The sequence below is a fragment of the Crinia signifera genome, chromosome 1 (genome assembly GCF_055691185.1).
Source record: "Crinia signifera chromosome 1, ASM5569118v1, whole genome shotgun sequence".
Taxonomy (NCBI): Eukaryota; Metazoa; Chordata; class Amphibia; order Anura; family Myobatrachidae; genus Crinia; species Crinia signifera.
This window is the reverse complement of record NC_139217.1, coordinates 446,593,220-446,611,622: the sequence shown is the minus strand read 5'-3', so window position 1 is coordinate 446,611,622 and position 18,403 is coordinate 446,593,220. Positions and strand designations below refer to the sequence as shown.

The 18,403-nt window shown below is 43.2% G+C and overlaps 1 protein-coding gene across 4 annotated transcripts in view; it reads left to right on the top strand.

The window, feature by feature from the left end:
• The window catches only part of GHR (growth hormone receptor), a 292,432-nt gene extending 280,093 nt beyond the window's left edge, over positions 1-12,339 (top strand). For all 4 annotated transcript variants that reach the window (XM_083154198.1, XM_083154208.1, XM_083154187.1 and 1 more), the window contains 6 exons: positions 676-833; positions 4,858-5,036; positions 6,371-6,518; positions 7,803-7,893; positions 9,597-9,666; positions 9,817-12,339. In XM_083154198.1, the coding sequence (XP_083010324.1) occupies positions 676-833; positions 4,858-5,036; positions 6,371-6,518; positions 7,803-7,893; positions 9,597-9,666; positions 9,817-10,764 (1,594 nt within the window). In that variant the 3' untranslated portion in view covers positions 10,765-12,339. The remainder of the gene's footprint in view (positions 1-675; positions 834-4,857; positions 5,037-6,370; positions 6,519-7,802; positions 7,894-9,596; positions 9,667-9,816) is intronic.
• Positions 12,340-18,403: the final 6,064 nt, after the last annotated feature.

The following is an 18,403-nucleotide window of genomic DNA, read 5'->3' as shown; positions in this document are numbered from 1 at the left end:
ATTCAAATGTATGAGTTCACCTTGAAATCCGGTCGTGCCGACAACCACAGCATGGTGCAGGTGGATCAGGCAGCTGCGGCCCTGTTGCATATGTGTGGACAACGCATAGTTCCCTTTTTTGCAGGCTCCCTCCGGAGCGCTGAAAGGGATCCGCTGTACCGCTACGTATGGCCCAAGCCTAAGGAGAACCTTTTCTGCATGGCCTGGGCTTTGGATAGGTAATACTATTAATAATTTATTAAATAATATTGTTCTTTTCAGGAGGACTACAGGTCCCAGCTTGAGTGCCCATTCATTAAGTCACTTGTCAAACTGTAACTGGCAGCATCAAAGCCCCGTTGGCACCTGTGTGGGATTCACGTCCTCTTCAGTACATGCCAAATCCCCATTTCTTGGCAAAATATACCCAAAACACTTTGCTACTGTTTCCCTAGATGCCCCTTAGTGAGGGAGAGGCCACTGGCAGGCACTCAACATGGAAATGAACTGCAACGGCTGATTGGTCAGCTAGTTCCCATGGTCTGGCCATCCCCATTCATTTTATGGGGAGTGTCTATTCGTTATTTATATATACCAGAGCGGCAGGTGATTAACCCTTTTCTCACCACGTGGGAGAGACCCACTCTGCCGCAATATGTTATTACATATATTTATCAATGTAATCTCTCTCGACAGTGGCCTGAATTGGACTGACTGTCCCGACAATGTGTCTGCTGGAGAAAACAGCTGCTATTTTGATAAAGAGCACACAGCGGTATGGGTGGGATATACAGTCCGTCTTGTCAGTGAAAATATCATGTTTGATAAATACTCCTTTACGGTTGATGACATTGGTAAGTCTCTATCCAAAACCTCACACTAGACATATTAGTACTGAAATACTTGTATTTAATCAACTATAATAACTCTTCTTTTAGTCAAGAAAAGATGATGGCATTCAGAGGCGGAAATAGACCTTTGTGGGTTCTGTTCAAGGTTTCCCCAATGCTTCTACCTCTATTCAAAACTATTGCAAATGCGGTCCAAAAATGTAAATACTATGGGCTGCCGTCTTTGATTTCATTAAACAAGTTGCATATGTTTCCCTCCTGTTGCCCCCTGAAATTGTTTTGTTACAGATGAAGCCAGAAGGCTGGTGTGCCATAGCTTTCCGTATTGCACGCCGACACAGGGACGCACAAGCATCTCGCACGTCTCTTTGCTGCGAGCGAGGCTTGCGAGCATCTCACACGCGCGCGTCCCATTCTTGGCAAATGGCGCACCGAGATTGAAAGCACCGACGAGCCAGCCTTTATGGACAAGCGTGGCTCTTTCTGTGCATCACTTCCCTACCTCTATCCCAGGTGACCATTATGGGGTATATTCAATGCCCTGACGGCAAGCAATACCGATAGCTCGCCATCACTATTCAACCCACCCCCCTTCACCCTCCGTTTCCATCTTGCCTGTTCCCTGAGGTGAGGTGGAAACGGCAAGGGTACCCTCACGCCCTCTGACAAGGAGGATTTCCCCAGAACATAGAATACAGCGAGGGTGGCTTAATTTCGGCGTAAATAAGCCTTCCTCACCGCACAAACCACCTTGCTGGCGGCATTGAATATACCCCAATATTTATTATTATTATTAACAGTTTCTTATATAGCACACACATATTCCGCAGTGCTTTACAGAGAATATATGAACATTCACATCAGTCCCTGCCCCAGTGGAGCTTACAATCTATATTCCCTACCACATGTACATGCACACAGACATTCTAGGGTTAAATTTAGCCTACCAGCATATTTTTGGATTGTGGGAGGAAACCGGAGTACCCGGAGGAAACCCATGCAAGTACGGGGAGAATATACAAACTCCGCACAGTTAGGGCCATGGTGGGAATCGAACCCATGACCTCAGCACTGTCAGGCAGTAATACTAACCATTACACCGTCCGTACTGCCCCAATGTATTACATTATAGGTCATAATGTAATGGCTCAATATCGGAGAAGAGATCCCCCCCCCTCCCCCCCTTCAGGGTTATCAAAGAACATATCTAACATTCAGGGCAGTTATGAAATGGAAACTATAGGCAAATGGCTGGTCTGGTTGACCTATTATTCCACTCATATTGTTTCAGGTACTGACCTTTAATAAGGAAATGGTGTTGCGAGTATCTATTCTATTCTACTGATAATATCGACCTTTACGGGATGGACCCTATATTACCATGTATTGCTATTAGTTTTTTTTTTTCCTTTCTTCTTTTTTGTTTATTGTTATTTTTATTGTTTCTCATATTATTACCGATTGTATATGGATGTTTTTTTCATTATAGGTGTATTTATGCTGATTTCAAAATCTGTATTGTTCATAAGTTTCTCTCTCAAGTACCCACAGAGCTGGCTCCATACATTCCCTATCATTGTAATCCCCATTGGAACCTTCTCCCCATGCCTTCATGTCGTTAAATAACATACAGTACCTAGTGGCAGTCCACCTAGTATTTACAGCTACACATTTTGTATTCTGTTCACATTTGCGAGCCTACGAGGGGACATGTTTTTCCTAAATATATGGTTAAACATTCAACATAACACCCCAAAAAAACTGTCACCTTTTGTACCTGTTGACATATTAAATGCCGATCTGTGGTATCAACCTATTGGCTGCCGACCTTATGACTACAGATGTAGTCATGTCCATCTGACACCGGTGCTCCCAAGCGCCTCACACACATGCCCCTCATTCTCGGCACGCATTAGCAAATGTCACTCAGAGAGCGGCATAGATGGACGTGGCCAGGGCTTAAAGTGGTCATGGAGGCCATGTTTATGCAAAACATCCATTCGCAGCCGTGCGGGGAACAGTACGAGAAAGGGTGGACTGGTGGGCAGCTGTCCGAGCGGCGATTCAATGACACGCGGCACTGCATGCAGGGGCAAACGCAGGATTTTCAGAAGGGGGTTTCCAGAGGGGCGGAGCAAAGCACGGAGATGGACACTTAGGTGACCCAGTATATGTCGGGTCAGTTAAAGTATTATAGATAGACCAAATGTATATAAATAATAATAATTAAAAAAAAAAAAAATATATATATATATATACATATACACACACACACATATATATATATATATATATATATATATATATATACAGGGGCGTCAACAGCAGTGTAGACCCCTGGGCATAGCAATGTATCGGGGCACCTACCGGGTATTATATCAACCGCTCAGCATGTAGGGCCTGGATCAGTAATTTCCACTAATTACCCCTTTACTGCACAGATAGTGAGAGATGGGGTGGGAGAAGGGGGCATTGGGATGAATGAAGGGGCCCTGATACATATCTTCCTGGGTAGTTGAGGATGTTTAATACGCAGAGGAGGGGTGTATAGTGGAGTGGGCTTATTATTCATAATTTTCTGGTGAGAGGACAGCTTGCTTGACTGCAGATATCTCCAGTTCCCAGAAATAGATTTCTTAGATTTTAATGGGATAAAAACTAGAGAATCCTCCCTACCAAATGGTACTGGGGACTAGGGGATCAGAGTTCAGGAGGCAGAGCAATCTGCCAATGAGTATATAAAACTACATACCAGGTGTGTGGAGCTGGAGCAGTAACCAGCTGCTGGAAGGCTGATATCTCTGGTTCTGGGCACAGTAGAGACAAACTGCTAGTGTCCATCAAAGGGGGAGAGTCCAGGCTTTTGGAATATACTCTCAGAAATACTCTAAGTCAGACAGAACCTGAAATATCTGACTGGGAAGAGCCATTAACAGGCTTGGATGGGGACCACTGATTTGAAGTCAGAAATCTCCGGTTCCCAAGGGCCGATTTTTAAAATTCTTGTATCCATGGAAAGAGGGGACCCTCAGCTTTCAGTCTAGGGCCCTTAGACTCCTGGGGGGGTTTCTGGGTACTCAGAAACCCCCCCTGCGTTCGCTACTGGCATGCGAACCAGAATAAGGTCCCAGGTACACAGCATTGGCAAGTATAGTTACAGCAAGCAGCATACAGGTAATCACAGCATAGTTTAAACTCTTCCGAATGCTCCAGTGGTCCCTACCGTAGCCCATACCCCGGCCTATCACTTGGGCAGCTGTTCCACCATCAGGAGCAATGACCTCCTGCCCTGGAGACACTTTTATTAGGAAGCGAAAGGTGCTGCTTAATCAGCCCAACCCTGATCACATCAGTTTTCTGGCTGCAGCTCTAAAACCTGGACTGGATCTTCCACATTACTTTCATCTATAAAGATGCTGTCCCTACCACCATACATACATACATACACAAACATACATTAACTAAACATTGGTTTTTCAAAGCTGTTACTGATTATTGCCTTGGACTGACGGAGCTTGTTTAGAATTAATTACTATTGATTTCACAACTCCATTTATCATTAATTACTATGGCTGTTTGGGAACCATTGTCGTTGATCATCAATGGCTTTTAAAAAAAAAAAAAAATTAAATGTGCAACACAAGTCTAAAGCCAGCCATACATCTACAGATCGATTGTCAGATTGGGCTGGTCTGAACAAAATCCTGGTAATGGATGAGAGCAAACAGTTGACCATTTGCTTTGAAATGCTGGAAAACTGCCAAACTGTCATTCAGATACTGCCAGGTGTTTGTTCCAACCGGCCCAATCTGACAATCGATCTGTAGATGTATGGCCAGCTTTAGTCTCAATTCTACTCTAGTTATGTGGCCGCTATAATGCAACAATTGTAACCTTTGCTGTAAAGATGAATCTTGCGCTGTAAATACTTGTACTCTCATCAGTGGGGATACCCATGCTCCCTATAAGGTACATGTCTCACCTGATGCAATGTTCGGTATTCATACAAGTTCTATCTATGTTTCAGTGCGGCCAGATCCCCCCATCTCCCTGAACTGGACACTTCTCAATATCAGTGCCACTAACCTGCGTATGGACGTCGAGCTCTCCTGGGAGCCTCCGGCCTCAGCGGATGTTAGGAGTGGATGGATCTCCCTGGAATATGCAGTGGAAATAAAAGAAACAAATAAAACTAAATGGAAAGTGGTAAGTGAAATAGCATACAGCTAAAGAAACTATTGCTTTTCTAGTATAGCGGCCTGTATATGGGCTACCCAGCCAGCTCAGTTTTGGCACATGCCCCAGCTGTATTGTAATGTAATACGTTTTTATATCAGACCAGTTGAATACCCGTGCTCCGCTACGGGATGAGGATGGTAAATTTATTTTATAGTTGTTCGTTTATTTTTAGTTTGTTAATTTAGATTGGAGTGAAGTACATTAGGCATTTCCTGATATACTCTGTGCTGCCACTGCCACTATATAATTCTCAGTGTGTGGGTTCTTGCTATCTCCATTCCCCTCCTCACATCATGTCCCTGTCACATGCAGCCCTGTCGTCACTAACATATCATGCATGTCCTGATATACTCTGTGCTGCTGCCTCAATCCTAGGGGGTGCCTTACCCCCACAGTGTTTGTTCCCAGATAGTACACATATGACTTCCTACGTTTGTTGAAAGATGCTCCGGCCATTCCAGTGTTATGCTGAAATACTCTGTGCTGCTGCCTCAGCCCTAGGGGTGCTAAGAGTGTGTTACCCCCACAATGTTGGTACACATATGACTTACAATCTGTGAACAAAGTTCGGTGTAAATTGCCCCAGCCATTCCAGAGTTATTCTGTATCCTGATATACTCTGTGCCGCTGTGCCACCCCTAAAGGTGCTAGGGATGTGTTACCCACAGTGGCGTAACAATATCTCCACAGACCCTGCGGTGGTGGGGAGGCGCTTAGTAAATGTGGGCACCAGGTGTCTGCGGGGCTATCACTGCACCGCTGCTGCCTGCCGGCACCTGCAGATTTACTTGCCTCCTGCAGTCCCGACTCCCGGCGCTCCACCTGCTGCTCCTAATGAAAGGTGCCTCCAACAAAATGTCCGCCCCCTTACAGCAGACAGGTTTTGAGGATGCTAGAGGAGGCGGCCACCTCTAGCATCCTTAAAAACTGTCTGCTGTTAGGGGCAGCCATTTTGTTAGAGGCACTTTTCATTAGCAGCTGCAGTAATTTTGGAGTTATGCTGGAACATACATATGCGCGTACAGCAAACATTTTTTATTTTTAATCAATAAAAAAGTTACAGTAATTAATTTCCATTTGGAATGTTTTTAGCTGCCTCGGCCGTGTTTCAATACGCTCGTATGTAAAATTTACCGATCTTCCCTTGTAAACTGTGGATTTGTATAAAATGTTTGTTTGCTTTTATATATCAGATGATAGCTGTACATTTTTCATGTTGTGTCACCTATAAATAATTATTTTATAATATCCGTACAATTGGGAGCGTTCTGCATTTCAGTTTCCATGTGTTTCTTTACTAGTATGATATAGTGTCCACCACGAGCTTACCGCTGTATGGCCTGAAGACGGGAAAGGAATATATGGTCAGGGTCCAGTGCAGGCAGCGTGGGAATACCAAATATAGTGACTATAGTGATGTCATTGTGATCACAGTTCTTTCATCAATGTGTAAGTATCAGTCCCTAATAGGACCCAGACATGTTGTTTGTATTGATTCCTTCTTATAACAATGACACATAGTGTACGGCAGTGAGGATTTAACAGTTACACAAAGTGTAGGGCACTGTCTCTTTCTTTTTCCATCCCTTATATAGTCCAGTGCATCTCATTTTATTTGCAGCTATTATGATTATTACCAAGGCCTAAATACATTACTTGCCATTTCTCTTCCCAGATAAGTGGAGTTAATGGGTCGTATGCCAATAGCGTTGGTGGCAAGTTATGGTGTTTTGGGATGGGACAAATAGGCAGCATTAAGCTTTAAAAACCATAGGTAATCCTCAGGGGTGTGGCCATGCCTTTATTACAAAATAGCCGTGCCCCCTTCTCCCAATAGCTCCAAACTTGGGCGGTATGATAATATGCACTGATAATTGACACTATTATACCTCTTTCATACAGCGAAAATGACCCGGGAATATTCCGGCTCCAGGCAGGTAGACCTGGGTTTTTCCTCTGTCTGAAAGGGTCGACTCAGGTCTAAAATGCTGGGGCTTCAACCCTGGATTTTCCCATTGTTTTTTCTGTATATTAATTTAAAAAACCTGGGTCGTTGGCTGGCTGTGTTTTTGCCTCAGGTCACGGAAAACGGCCCTAATTGGGTGACCTGGCAGGGCGCAATAGGCTGATTGGCTGAACGACATGGCAGTGGTGCTGGCATCTGAGGTAATTAGGGCCAGATGTATCAAGTTTCAAATGTGATAAAATGGAAAGTGATAAACAGCCAACCAATCAGCTCCTGCATGTCATTTTTCAAACCCAGCCTGTGACATGGCAGGTAGGAGCTGATTGGCTGGCTGTTCATCACTCTCCATTTTATCACTTTTTGAAGCTTGATACATCTGGCCCTAAGGGAGCTGCAATCCACAGAGCGTGGTGCACTGAAAGCCCACTGAGCAAGGTTCACCACATCTCTGTGTGCCCCCCCAAAATTTCATTTTCTTATGACAGCCATGTCCTACCCCATATTTTTTTTTTATCTAGGAAACACCTGGGTTTTTGGGGATCTGTCTGAAAGTGGTATTAATCCAATTACTGAAATTTATTTTATATATACATCTTATTGACTATGACCATTTATCGCTTAAAATGGCTTTGACAAGGTTATTTATTATTTCTATCTACTTCAATTTAACCTGTAATTATAACTTAAAGAGAATGACTACACATATACTGTACATATCATATACATATACATAAGCTCACATCTATACAATCATGCTTTTGTTACAGATCAAGAGGTTATTTGGCCCCTGTTTATTATCATTGGACTGTTTTGCACTGTACTGGTTCTGAGCTTCATTCTATTCTGCAAAAAGAAAAGGTAAGTCCTACTGTATATGCAAATCCCTTTATCTGTGATACGTGGGATCATTTTATGGCATGCTCTCACCCTTGTGAAATAACTGAATATGAGAATGATAAAGTCCAGACGTATTGCCAATTTCTCTGGCACAATCAATTAAGCATCATTTTAATATTTCCGAGGCACAAGGGTTTTTTTTTTACAAATCAGAATCAGCTTTCTTGGCAGTAACAGTATACAATATAAACAATAAACAGGGGAGGTGAATTTCCCCGCTTTTACAACCTGTTTTCTATCAGTCAGGAAGACCACAATCCATGAACAGGTAGCTTCAGGGACTCCTTGGCGTAGTAGTTTGGGGTGGAGGATGCTGGAGATGATTGTATTGAAGGCCAAGCTGAAGACAAACAGGCACCTTGCATGAGTACCAGGTATATCCAGGTGCTGCAGAATGTAGTGCAGGCCCAGCTTGACTGCATCCTCAACACATCGATTCGATTGGTAGGCAAACTGGCGCTGGTCTAGCCGGTGGCCAGTCACAGCTTTCAAGTGGTTCAGTACCAGGCAATCAAACATTTTCATGATCACAGACGTCAGCGCTATCGGCCGGTAGACGTTTAGATTTGTGATGGATTTCATAGGGACTGGAACAATAGTGGAGCTGTTCAGGCAGGAAGGGGGGGCCTTGCATAGCTTCAGCTTTTTTTTGAAGATCCTGGTGAATACCTGGTGCTTTCTTTGGTTTGGTCCTCTTGAACATTTTCTCAACCTCTTCTTGGGCAACCTGAAGTGACTGGAGTTAGCAGTCAACTTTTGGGGCTGCATTGAGGGTATAGTTCAGGTCGCAGGAGACTACTTTTTTAAACCTGCAATATAAGTGGTTCAGCTCATCAGCTAGGTCTTGGTACATTGCGGTGGATGTTTTCTTGTAGTTGGTTATAGATTGCATTCCTTTCCAAACAGATACGGGGTCATTGGTGGACAGGTCATTTGTCAGCTTGTTCGAGAACTGCTTTTTTCTAGTCTGATTTCTTTTGTTAGCGAGTTCCAGTCTCAGTTGCATTGTGCTGCAGAGGTGCAAAACTGGGAAAAAAATCCTGTGTTAAAGAGACACCCCCCCCCCCCCCCCCCCCCCTCATCCCTAATAGGAAATTTTCAATTACTGTAGCTTAATTAGGCCAAACATTTCATACAGTATCATTATTGAGGGAAAACCAGTGGCCTCAAATTACCCCTAAAATCAACTTTTTATGTTTTTCATACATCCCAAATTGAACTTAATATTTAAATGGCCTCAAGTTTACTTAGAAACAAATTTGTTAAAAAGTGCTCAAATTTGAAACATTTTTAAAAGTTACATTTTTGTGTGACAATAATGCACATCTATACTGTGGGCATAATTACAACAACCACATTTTCATTGGATAACATGGGAATTGGGTGTGTGCGTACCCATGTTAATAAAAAAAAAAACCACAGTAGTTTTTCCTGCAGAAATCTGAAAGTTAATTAGATGTGACCTTAGATCTGCTTCTTTTCATATTGTCTCTAAAGAGAACCAGTATAAATCTCACCTCATTGATTCACTTATACAGTGTGTCAGGATTTCCACATCTGCTGAAAATGTATTCGTTGGTGACTTGTCAAGTTGGTTTATTTTTATGTATTGGGGTATATCTCATGTGGCGTGTATATAACATTGTTTTCTGTTTGTTTTGAAGACTGAAGATGTTGATTTTTCCACCAGTTCCTGTTCCAAAGATTATAGGCATTGACCCTATTCTACTACAAGTAAGTAGGATGCCCCAAACATGGGATGGTCAGAATTACCCCACTTTTTCATTGTTGTAAGCCAGGAAAATAGAAATTATTCATTCTAATTTTCCTGCTCTACTTCCCCTACTATTCATATTCATTAAACTATTTTATTCTATTGTACAGAAAGGAAAACTGGATGAAGTAAATTCTATACTTGCCTGCCATGATAGTTATAAGCATCAGCTGTGCATTGATGACACATGGGTTGAGTTTATCGAGCTTGACCTTGATGAAGAGGATGAAAAGAATGAAGGCGCTGATACTGACCGACTTTTGGGAGAGGAATTCCCTAAGTCTCATAGCGGCCTGGGTGTAAAAGATGACGACTCTGGCCGGGCCAGCTGTTGTGAACCTGATATTCCCGAAACCGATTTCAGCAACAGTGACACATGCGATGGAACCTCGGATACTGGTCAACCACAAAGTACAAAAGACAACCAAGCTGACCTTCTGTGCCTTAGTGAGAAGTCGAGTCAAGGAGGCTTGCCTACAAGTTCTCAAATGCCAAATACTGAAAAAAGCACAAAACCAGAAGATGCCGAAGTATGTCCGTTCCTCTTTAATGGGACGGTAAATCGGCCTTCTGCAAAGCATTTAAGCAGCATCGGTTCAAAGCCAGGTATGGACTTCTACGCTCTCGTAAGTGATATTACACCAGCAGGAAGACTTCTCCTTTCACCCGGTCAAAGGTTGAGGATGGAAAGTGAAGAATGCATTGACCCCACCATCCAACATCCCACAAACCTTAACACGGACAACCCTTATGTCTGTGAGGCAGCGGTGTCGGCATTCTGTGCTGTGAATTTCCCTACAGATGCCCCACGAAATGTTCAACCAAGTCCGAATGTTGACAACTACTTCACCCCTGAAAGCCTTATAGCCGCCACCATGAGCGCTCGAGCTGCGGAGAAGCCTTCATGCTACGAGACTCCTGTGGCTGAATATACCTCTGTCCACATAGTAAACTTTCCGCAACACCTTGTGCTTAACACTACTGCTACGCCAGCCAAGGAGTTTGTTACACCATGTGGTTACATGTCCACAGATCAAGTGAACAAAGTGATGTTATAAGATATATTTGTTTCCTTTACAAACTGTACTCAACCAAAACCAAAAAGAAAACAAAAAAACCCTAAAAACATTGTCTACGAGCTTTTTATATGTGTTTTATCGTGTTAAAGCTGAAACTAATATATTCAATGTAAAAAAAACAAAAATGCCAGAATGTTTTATCAAATGATTTCATTTTGTAATAAATTGTAGCATAGGGTAGCTTGTTTTTGTTAAATACTAATCTTGTGGCAGCAGCTATGTTTAGGCAAGTCCTTAAATCTATGGCTCTCATGGGTTCATGTAAGTTGGATCTCTGCAACAGTCAAAGTACTGAATCAGAAATTGCCTTTCATCGTGCCAAAGCGATTTTTCGAAAAGGTGGACATCTACTCAGACACGGTCCCTAAAGTAGCCCTACCCGGGACTCCTGTTATTTGTATTGGGGCCATGTCTGAAGGACTTAATCGCCTGTCTGTCTTACTATCCACTGTAACACAGACAGAACTCACGTCCTTTATAACCCACTGCCATATACAATGTAGGTCTATAAGCAGCGGTTGTCCAAACACAGACAATCGTAAGTGTTGGAAGTTTATGTTCAATGAAATCCAGGTTTACAAAATGACGGAAAATACAGTTGTCCTCTGCATGACGCACTATGCCCGTTATTGAATTTAGTGTTTAATATAAAAAGAATGTGAACCAACCAGAGGGGTGATATACTAAGCCTTGGAGAGTGATAAAGTAGAGAGAGTTAAAGTATCAGCAGTGGCGTAACTACTAGATTTGTGCCCCCCCCAAGTAAAGTTAACACCCCCCTGCCTTACCCCTCCGCATGCCGCTTCTGTGGCAGGGACTCGCAGATCTTGTCTCTGGTCACAGCTTCCCTCCTGACTCCTGCTGCTAATGAAAACGGACTATCACAAAATGTCTGCTCCCATACAGCAGACCGTTTTTGAGGATGCTAGAGGAGGCTGCCTAGCATCCTCAAAAACTGTCTGCTGGGGCGGACATTTTGTGATGGTCCGTTTTCATTAGCAACGGGAGCTAAGACCGCAGACAAGTAAATCTGCGAGACCCGGCAGGTGGCAGCGGTGTTATAATAGCCCCGCAGACCCCTGGCGCTCACACTTACACAGAGCCTCCCTGCCACCGCGGGGTCTGTGAGGATAATGTTACGCCACTGAGTACCAGCCAATGAGCTCCTAACTGCCATGTTACAGGCTGTGTTTGAAAATCGCTAGGTGCTGATTGGTTTGCAGTTTGTCTCTCACTGCGGCTTAGTACATCTGCTCCTGGGTTTGTTAAGAACGAGAAAACATTAAAGCCGATATATTTTCTCTTAGGATTGAAAGCATGAGATTTGTTATGTAAGGCCGCATGTTCTATAGGCTGTGTCACATGACCATTGCACACATGTAGCCCCTGTTTTTCTAGGGATCAGTCCGTACCCCAAAGTTCTATTTAGCATCTTATTCTTATTCTTTTCAATGGAAAGCTTAGAACTTCTAATCACTGTGCTCTCTGTATATAAACAGACGCAAAACATAGAAATCCTTATTTTCATAGTGAATAAATGACATATCAAAACTGTTTTCTTTGAAGAATGAAATCATATTTCTTTATATTGGATTTTTGAGTTTTCAAAGCTCGTTAATTGTATCAGGTTGTTCAGCTTCGAGGTAGCGTATATCAAGTACATTCTATGAAATGATAGGTAGAACCTGATTGGTTGCTATGGGCAACGTCTCTACTGGTCCACACAGGTGTCAAAATGAATTGGACATCTATTTCCACACATCCCATCCCTGCCGATAATGGGCCTGATTCAGCTTCACTCACTAAGCAGCGGGTTACTGCTGCCCGCCAGGCAAATGAATGCCCACCCCCTGCCACCCAGCGAAGGTCCCTGCTGGCCTGTGAATGGATGCGTACGTTTACACACCCATTTGCATGTGAGCGTACGGGGGCAAAATCATTTGATGGTCAACGATCATCTGATGATTTTTTTCCCCCGTCCGCAAATAAAAGACCGTATATACTGACTCGGAACAGGCGGGTGCTGACATCGTGTGACGTCAACCGCCCACCCCTTGCAGGCTTTCGAATGGGGACGCCCAGTGTTTTTCTGGGCGCACCCACCGTTTTTTTGTGGCCATGCCCAGGAAACTCTGGGTGTCCACATGCGCCAGTCTCCTGTCTGCCTACTGCCCGTCCCCCTCTGTGCGAACACCTCAACGACTATGATAGTTGCCGAAGGCATCCGCACATCGGCCCTGAACATGCGTACAATCGCTAGTAGGCATGCGCAGATCCACATCCTCGGTCCCTGCAGCGAATTCATTGCGCGCCGAATGATGCAAAATCAGGCCCAATGTGTTCATTTACAAGTTATCGCAATTAGCGCTTCGGCTACCCTCTGGCAGATAAATAAGCAAAGCAATTTCTTACCTCCAGTGTGTACTTAATGCACGAGCTGGAGCTTACAGCTGACATATATCACATGCAGCAGAGATCCACAGGTTGCCTGAGACACATGACCTGTTGGTAGATATTGAGGACAGGTTTGGCCATCCCTGACATACAGGATCTTGATCTACTAGTACTGTCTAGTTTGAATTGATAACAGTCTAAGATCTCACAGCCACTATATCCTAAAACAGACCATGCGGCACTGTTTGTACGTTATAATGATTTTGTTTACCATAAAGCACAAGAGAAACATTAACCAGCATGTTTTACAAATCAACTTTTTTATGTTACAAATTAAGGGGTCAAAACTATTGTTTGCGCAGGGTACAATGTGTTGTTGACACCCCATTTCAACACTACTGTAGCATCCGAACCCGCACCCTTCATGGGCTGAAATCAGCCTGAATTCGCACAAGACTGCTCTGACCTTGGTAGTGAGCACTTTTGTTCGTGGCGTGGTAACTTGCGGCCACGGTGACTCGCACCCACGATATCATCACAGATTATTGGCCTGACTCCAAATTTGGAAGATATGAGGGGTAGATTTATTAAGCTCGGTGAAGTGATAAAGTATCTGTTTTTTATCAACAGCCAATCAGCTCCTAACTGTTGTTTTTCAAACCAAGCCTGTAACTTCGCAGTTAGGAGCTGATTGGCCGGTGATAAAAACCAGACACTTTATCACTTCACCAAGCTTAGTAATTCTGCCCCTGAGCTACATATGATCAGCCATCTATTTTATTATATTTCAATTAACACATGGGACAAGTGGGACAAATAGATAAAGGGGTATGATACAAATGTCAGGATGTCAACACCAGCATATGTCAACAGGCAAAATGTCAACATGGTCATAATATTTTGATACCTTAACCGCAGCCGGACCCCTAAAACCTGTAATGTCGACATTGTGTCAGTTTAATGGCCATGTTGACATTCACACCATGTCTGATTGTCAACATAATGACTACATACCATATAAGAGAGCACTAAAAAAAATGGGGCAGTTAGTGAACAGCACTTTTGCAGTCTGCATCTCGTTTTCTCATGTCTTAGGGAATGCTTTTGCACAGTTTGGGGTTTATTTACTAAAATGGAATTTCTATTGAAGGTGGGGTGTTGCCCATAACAACCAGTCACAATCTACTTTTTTTATTTAGCACCTTCTTAAATAGGCCTGGCCAACCTGTGGCTCTTCAGCTGTTGTGAAATTACACGTCTCAGCATGCACTGCCACAGTTTTGCTCTTATGGAATGCTAGAACCAAAGCATGCTGGGATGTGTAGTTTGCAACATCTGGAGATTCACAGGTTGGCCAGGCCTGTTCTAGAAGATAATAGATAGACTCGTCAATAGAACTCACATCGTAATAAATAAACCCCTTTGTATCTTCACTAAACTTAACACCTGGGCCAAATATTTTTCAATATCAGAAATGAATGCCTGTTACTCACTGACATTACAAATCATGCTTTCGTTAATAATTCCCAACACCAGTGAAAGCATCCAAATGGGTATTGGGTTGGTCCCTCTTGGTTGCAATGACGCCCCCATACCCACCTGTGCATGTGGCTGCAGAATCAAGTGGCAATGATGGCACCTTATTTATATACGCCAGTGACCGCAGATTCAATCTGGGATTCCGACTGTCGGAAACATCCCGACAGTCGGAATTCCGGGTGTTTTCACTGGCTTCCGACACTAATTTGACTGTTGGTATTCAAAGTACCGACAGTCGAGTGTCGGAAAGTCCTGAAATCGGGAAAACGGCCTTGTCGAATTCGACAATCCATGGCCGTTTCCGGAAAAAAATTAATTATGACTTTTAAAAAAAAACGGATCTGACAGCATTGAATTGATTGAATACCCACCATTGATGCTGGTATTTGGTTAATGTTGGTGGGTTAACAGCCAAACACTACATTGAATATGCAGGTTATGTGTGATTTATAAGTCACACAGATGCGCAGGGAATTAGTTACATGTTAAATGTTGTAAGTAATATATTTTGATAAGGAGTAAAAAAAAGCCTTTGTATGTTTCCTTTTTCCATTTCTGCTAGTTTGGGAAAGGGATCAGAAATGTGACGTGTCAGTAGAGTGGAATGGTTGTGTACATTTAATTCAGTTACTACATAGTGTTAAGTGCAGGTGTGGTGTTACTGCACTACTGCAGTGTTTAATGTGAAAGGCAGTGCAAAGAAAGTCAGGGAATTTTATAGTGAGGGTAAGTCAGTGACTCTCACTCTGCTGGTACTACAGTTCCCATCAGCGCTTGTCTGATCTGATGTAACATGCGTTGCGATGCAGAGAACCATTGTGTGGGCTGAATACGCAGCTAATAATTCACCCGTGCCTCAAGGATATTAGTCAGCGAGCTGAATGTTAGTCATGAAGTGCCTCCGTGATGTCTCCAGTGAAGTGAATATGAATCAGCCACACCATGGTCTTTTATAGATGCATTGTTGCAATAGTGCAGGAGCAGGGCCAAAGACATCTAGTGCATGGGCTCACTGGGCAACTGCCCAGGGGCAAATGATTCTAGGGCCCTTTAAGTAGGTCTGTTGCTTCTCAGGAAGCAGGTAGGGAATGTTGCATGGCCTCGCTGATTGTGAATTATACCCAATCAGAGCAGCCTAGTAGCATTCTCTACCTGCCTGCAGCCAGACAGTGAATGACTTACAGCATGCTGATTGGGGCCTGGCTGGAGCTATCCACCAATAAGACTGGCTGCAAGCAGGTAGAGAATGCAGCAGTCTTATGGGTGGATAGCTCCAGCCAGGCACCAATCAGCATGCTGTAAGTCATTCACTGTCTGGCTGCAGGCAGGTAGAGAATGCAGCAGACAGTGAATGGCTTAAAGCATGCTGATTGGTGCCTGGCTGGAGCTATCCACCAATAAGACTGCTGCATTCTCTACCTGCTTGCAGCCAGACAGTGAATGGCTTAAAGCATGCTGATTGGTGCCTGGCTGGAGCTATCCACCAATAAGACCGCTGCATTCTCTACCCGCCTTGAACCTGAAGCTAGACAGGGAATGGCTGGCAGCATACTGATTGGTACATAGCTGGAGTTACGCACCAATCAGAGTGCTAACAGCCATTCACAGTATAAAAATCTGTGGAGAGAGAGTGCGGGACAGCAGGAAGAGTAGGTTATCATTTTGCATTGATTTATTCCCATGAATGGTTGTTTAGGGCCTCAGTGCATTGTTTTACCCAAGGCCTACAATGCTGCTAAGATGGCCCGGAGTAGGGTGGGAACTGTAGTCAATAAATATATGGAACACTAGGTACTGCTATACCGATATTGGAAATGCACTACAAAAAGGAGAATCATGCTTTAATTATATTAGGTGAACCAGCATTACGTACCACATAAGCTGGTACCATGTATATATGAGAAGTTACTCAATACAATTCAGCCAGCATTAGAAATTATATGAAAAAGATATATATATATGTGTATGATACAAATGTTGTCTTTAAGGAAGAAATGATAAATAGCTACTAATTTACTGCTAAATATGTCTTACAACTATATTATTTAGTGGTGTAATAAGAATTATTAATGCATCTATTCAAATGAAATGTCTCAGTGAATGTTTTCTGCTTATGCTGCATTGCGGCTTTTACTTGTTATTGTTATTAGATATCTCTCAAACAGTAATTATAAAGGGAAAGGATAGCTTTGTACTATCAACTGCTTTGTACTATCAACTGCAGGAGTAAATTCAATGATAGAATAAGCCGCGTTCTGCAGTATAAGCCACGTTTGTAGCATCTGTAACTACGACCGTGGCTGTTCATACTAGTGTAGGTCATCATATGGCATAGTAAGTTGGTAGGTAGCCGTTGGTGTGCCAATGAGTGATACTTTTATGCATGCATTTTGGATCTTGATGAAATGCAAACCTATCCATAGGGTAGAACAAGTCAATTCAATTCTCTCAATGTTTCTTTAATTACTTTTCAGCTTTTCTGAACCGATTTTGTGCCACTGTTTGTAGCTATAGTGATTTACATTTATATTATACTCTTTTGTCTTATCCACAAACAAACACCGAAAAACAGAAGATTTAAAATGAATGTGTTTTCACATCACAGATCCAAGAGTTCGCCCCCCTCACTTACCGCCCCTGGCTCCAGGTCCCAGCCACCTTCCGCTGTGCTGCCCCCTGCTCAGTGCGCTGTGGCTGAACAAAGCCCTGCTCCCGGAGGTAAAGAAGTCTCTGGGACTCTGCAGGGCTTCGTTCAGCACACTGAGAGCACAGGCAGCACAGCGGAGGCAGTGGCGGGGGGGTGCGGCAGGCAAAATGAGTTGCCAGAGCTCTTACCTCTCTGTCAGAGAGGTCAGGTCTGGGACAGCTGTACCCACAGCACCTCCCAATTGTCAGGCCTCATGCCAACCCAAACATATTGTTTGCTAAGAAAAGTGGCAGTGTGGGTGCACCAACAATGGGGTGTCCTCTGCTTTCGATCAGGGATGCTTCCCCAGGCCCTATGTGTAAGTACTGTTTACTACTGAGCAACAATTCTACAGCAGTAGAAACAACAAACTTTTTTTATTCATTAACTAGTTACCAGCCCGTCAAAATTCCAGAACAGCATAACAATGATGTCAGCACTGGTGGCATCTAGTGGCCACCAGTGCGTAAAACATTTGAATTCTCCCCATACAGGTGAGGAGCAGTGTCAGACTTTTATTGTACAGAATGATTAGTTAGAATGATGTACTATAAAATTAATTATAGGAGAAATTAAGTGAACGCAATTAGCATACCAGGTTTTATTTACCAGTGTCCAATGGGCCTTGCAATTTGGTGTTCCCCTCCGTACAACTAAATGTCCAAGCAGAAGACCCTTATTCTTGCTTGGGAGCACAAATCAAAGTTCACTGAGGACGTAAAAGTCTGAACAAGGCCCACCAGATCTGGAAAGAGGGATTCCTTCTCCCTTTCACCAGTTAAAATAATTGTAAAAATGATAATAAATATGAAACATTAAAAAAGCTGATTTATCACACACATTTTAGTAAGAAAAAGATAATTTATTAAATAATTTAAGCAAGTTATATTAGTCCTCTACCCTTAAAAAATAAAATTTGTGCAGTACGGTTGTTATACTGTATGTTTAATATACTTCCTTAACCCTTTGGGTGCCAACATTGCTGTGAGCGATCCTCAA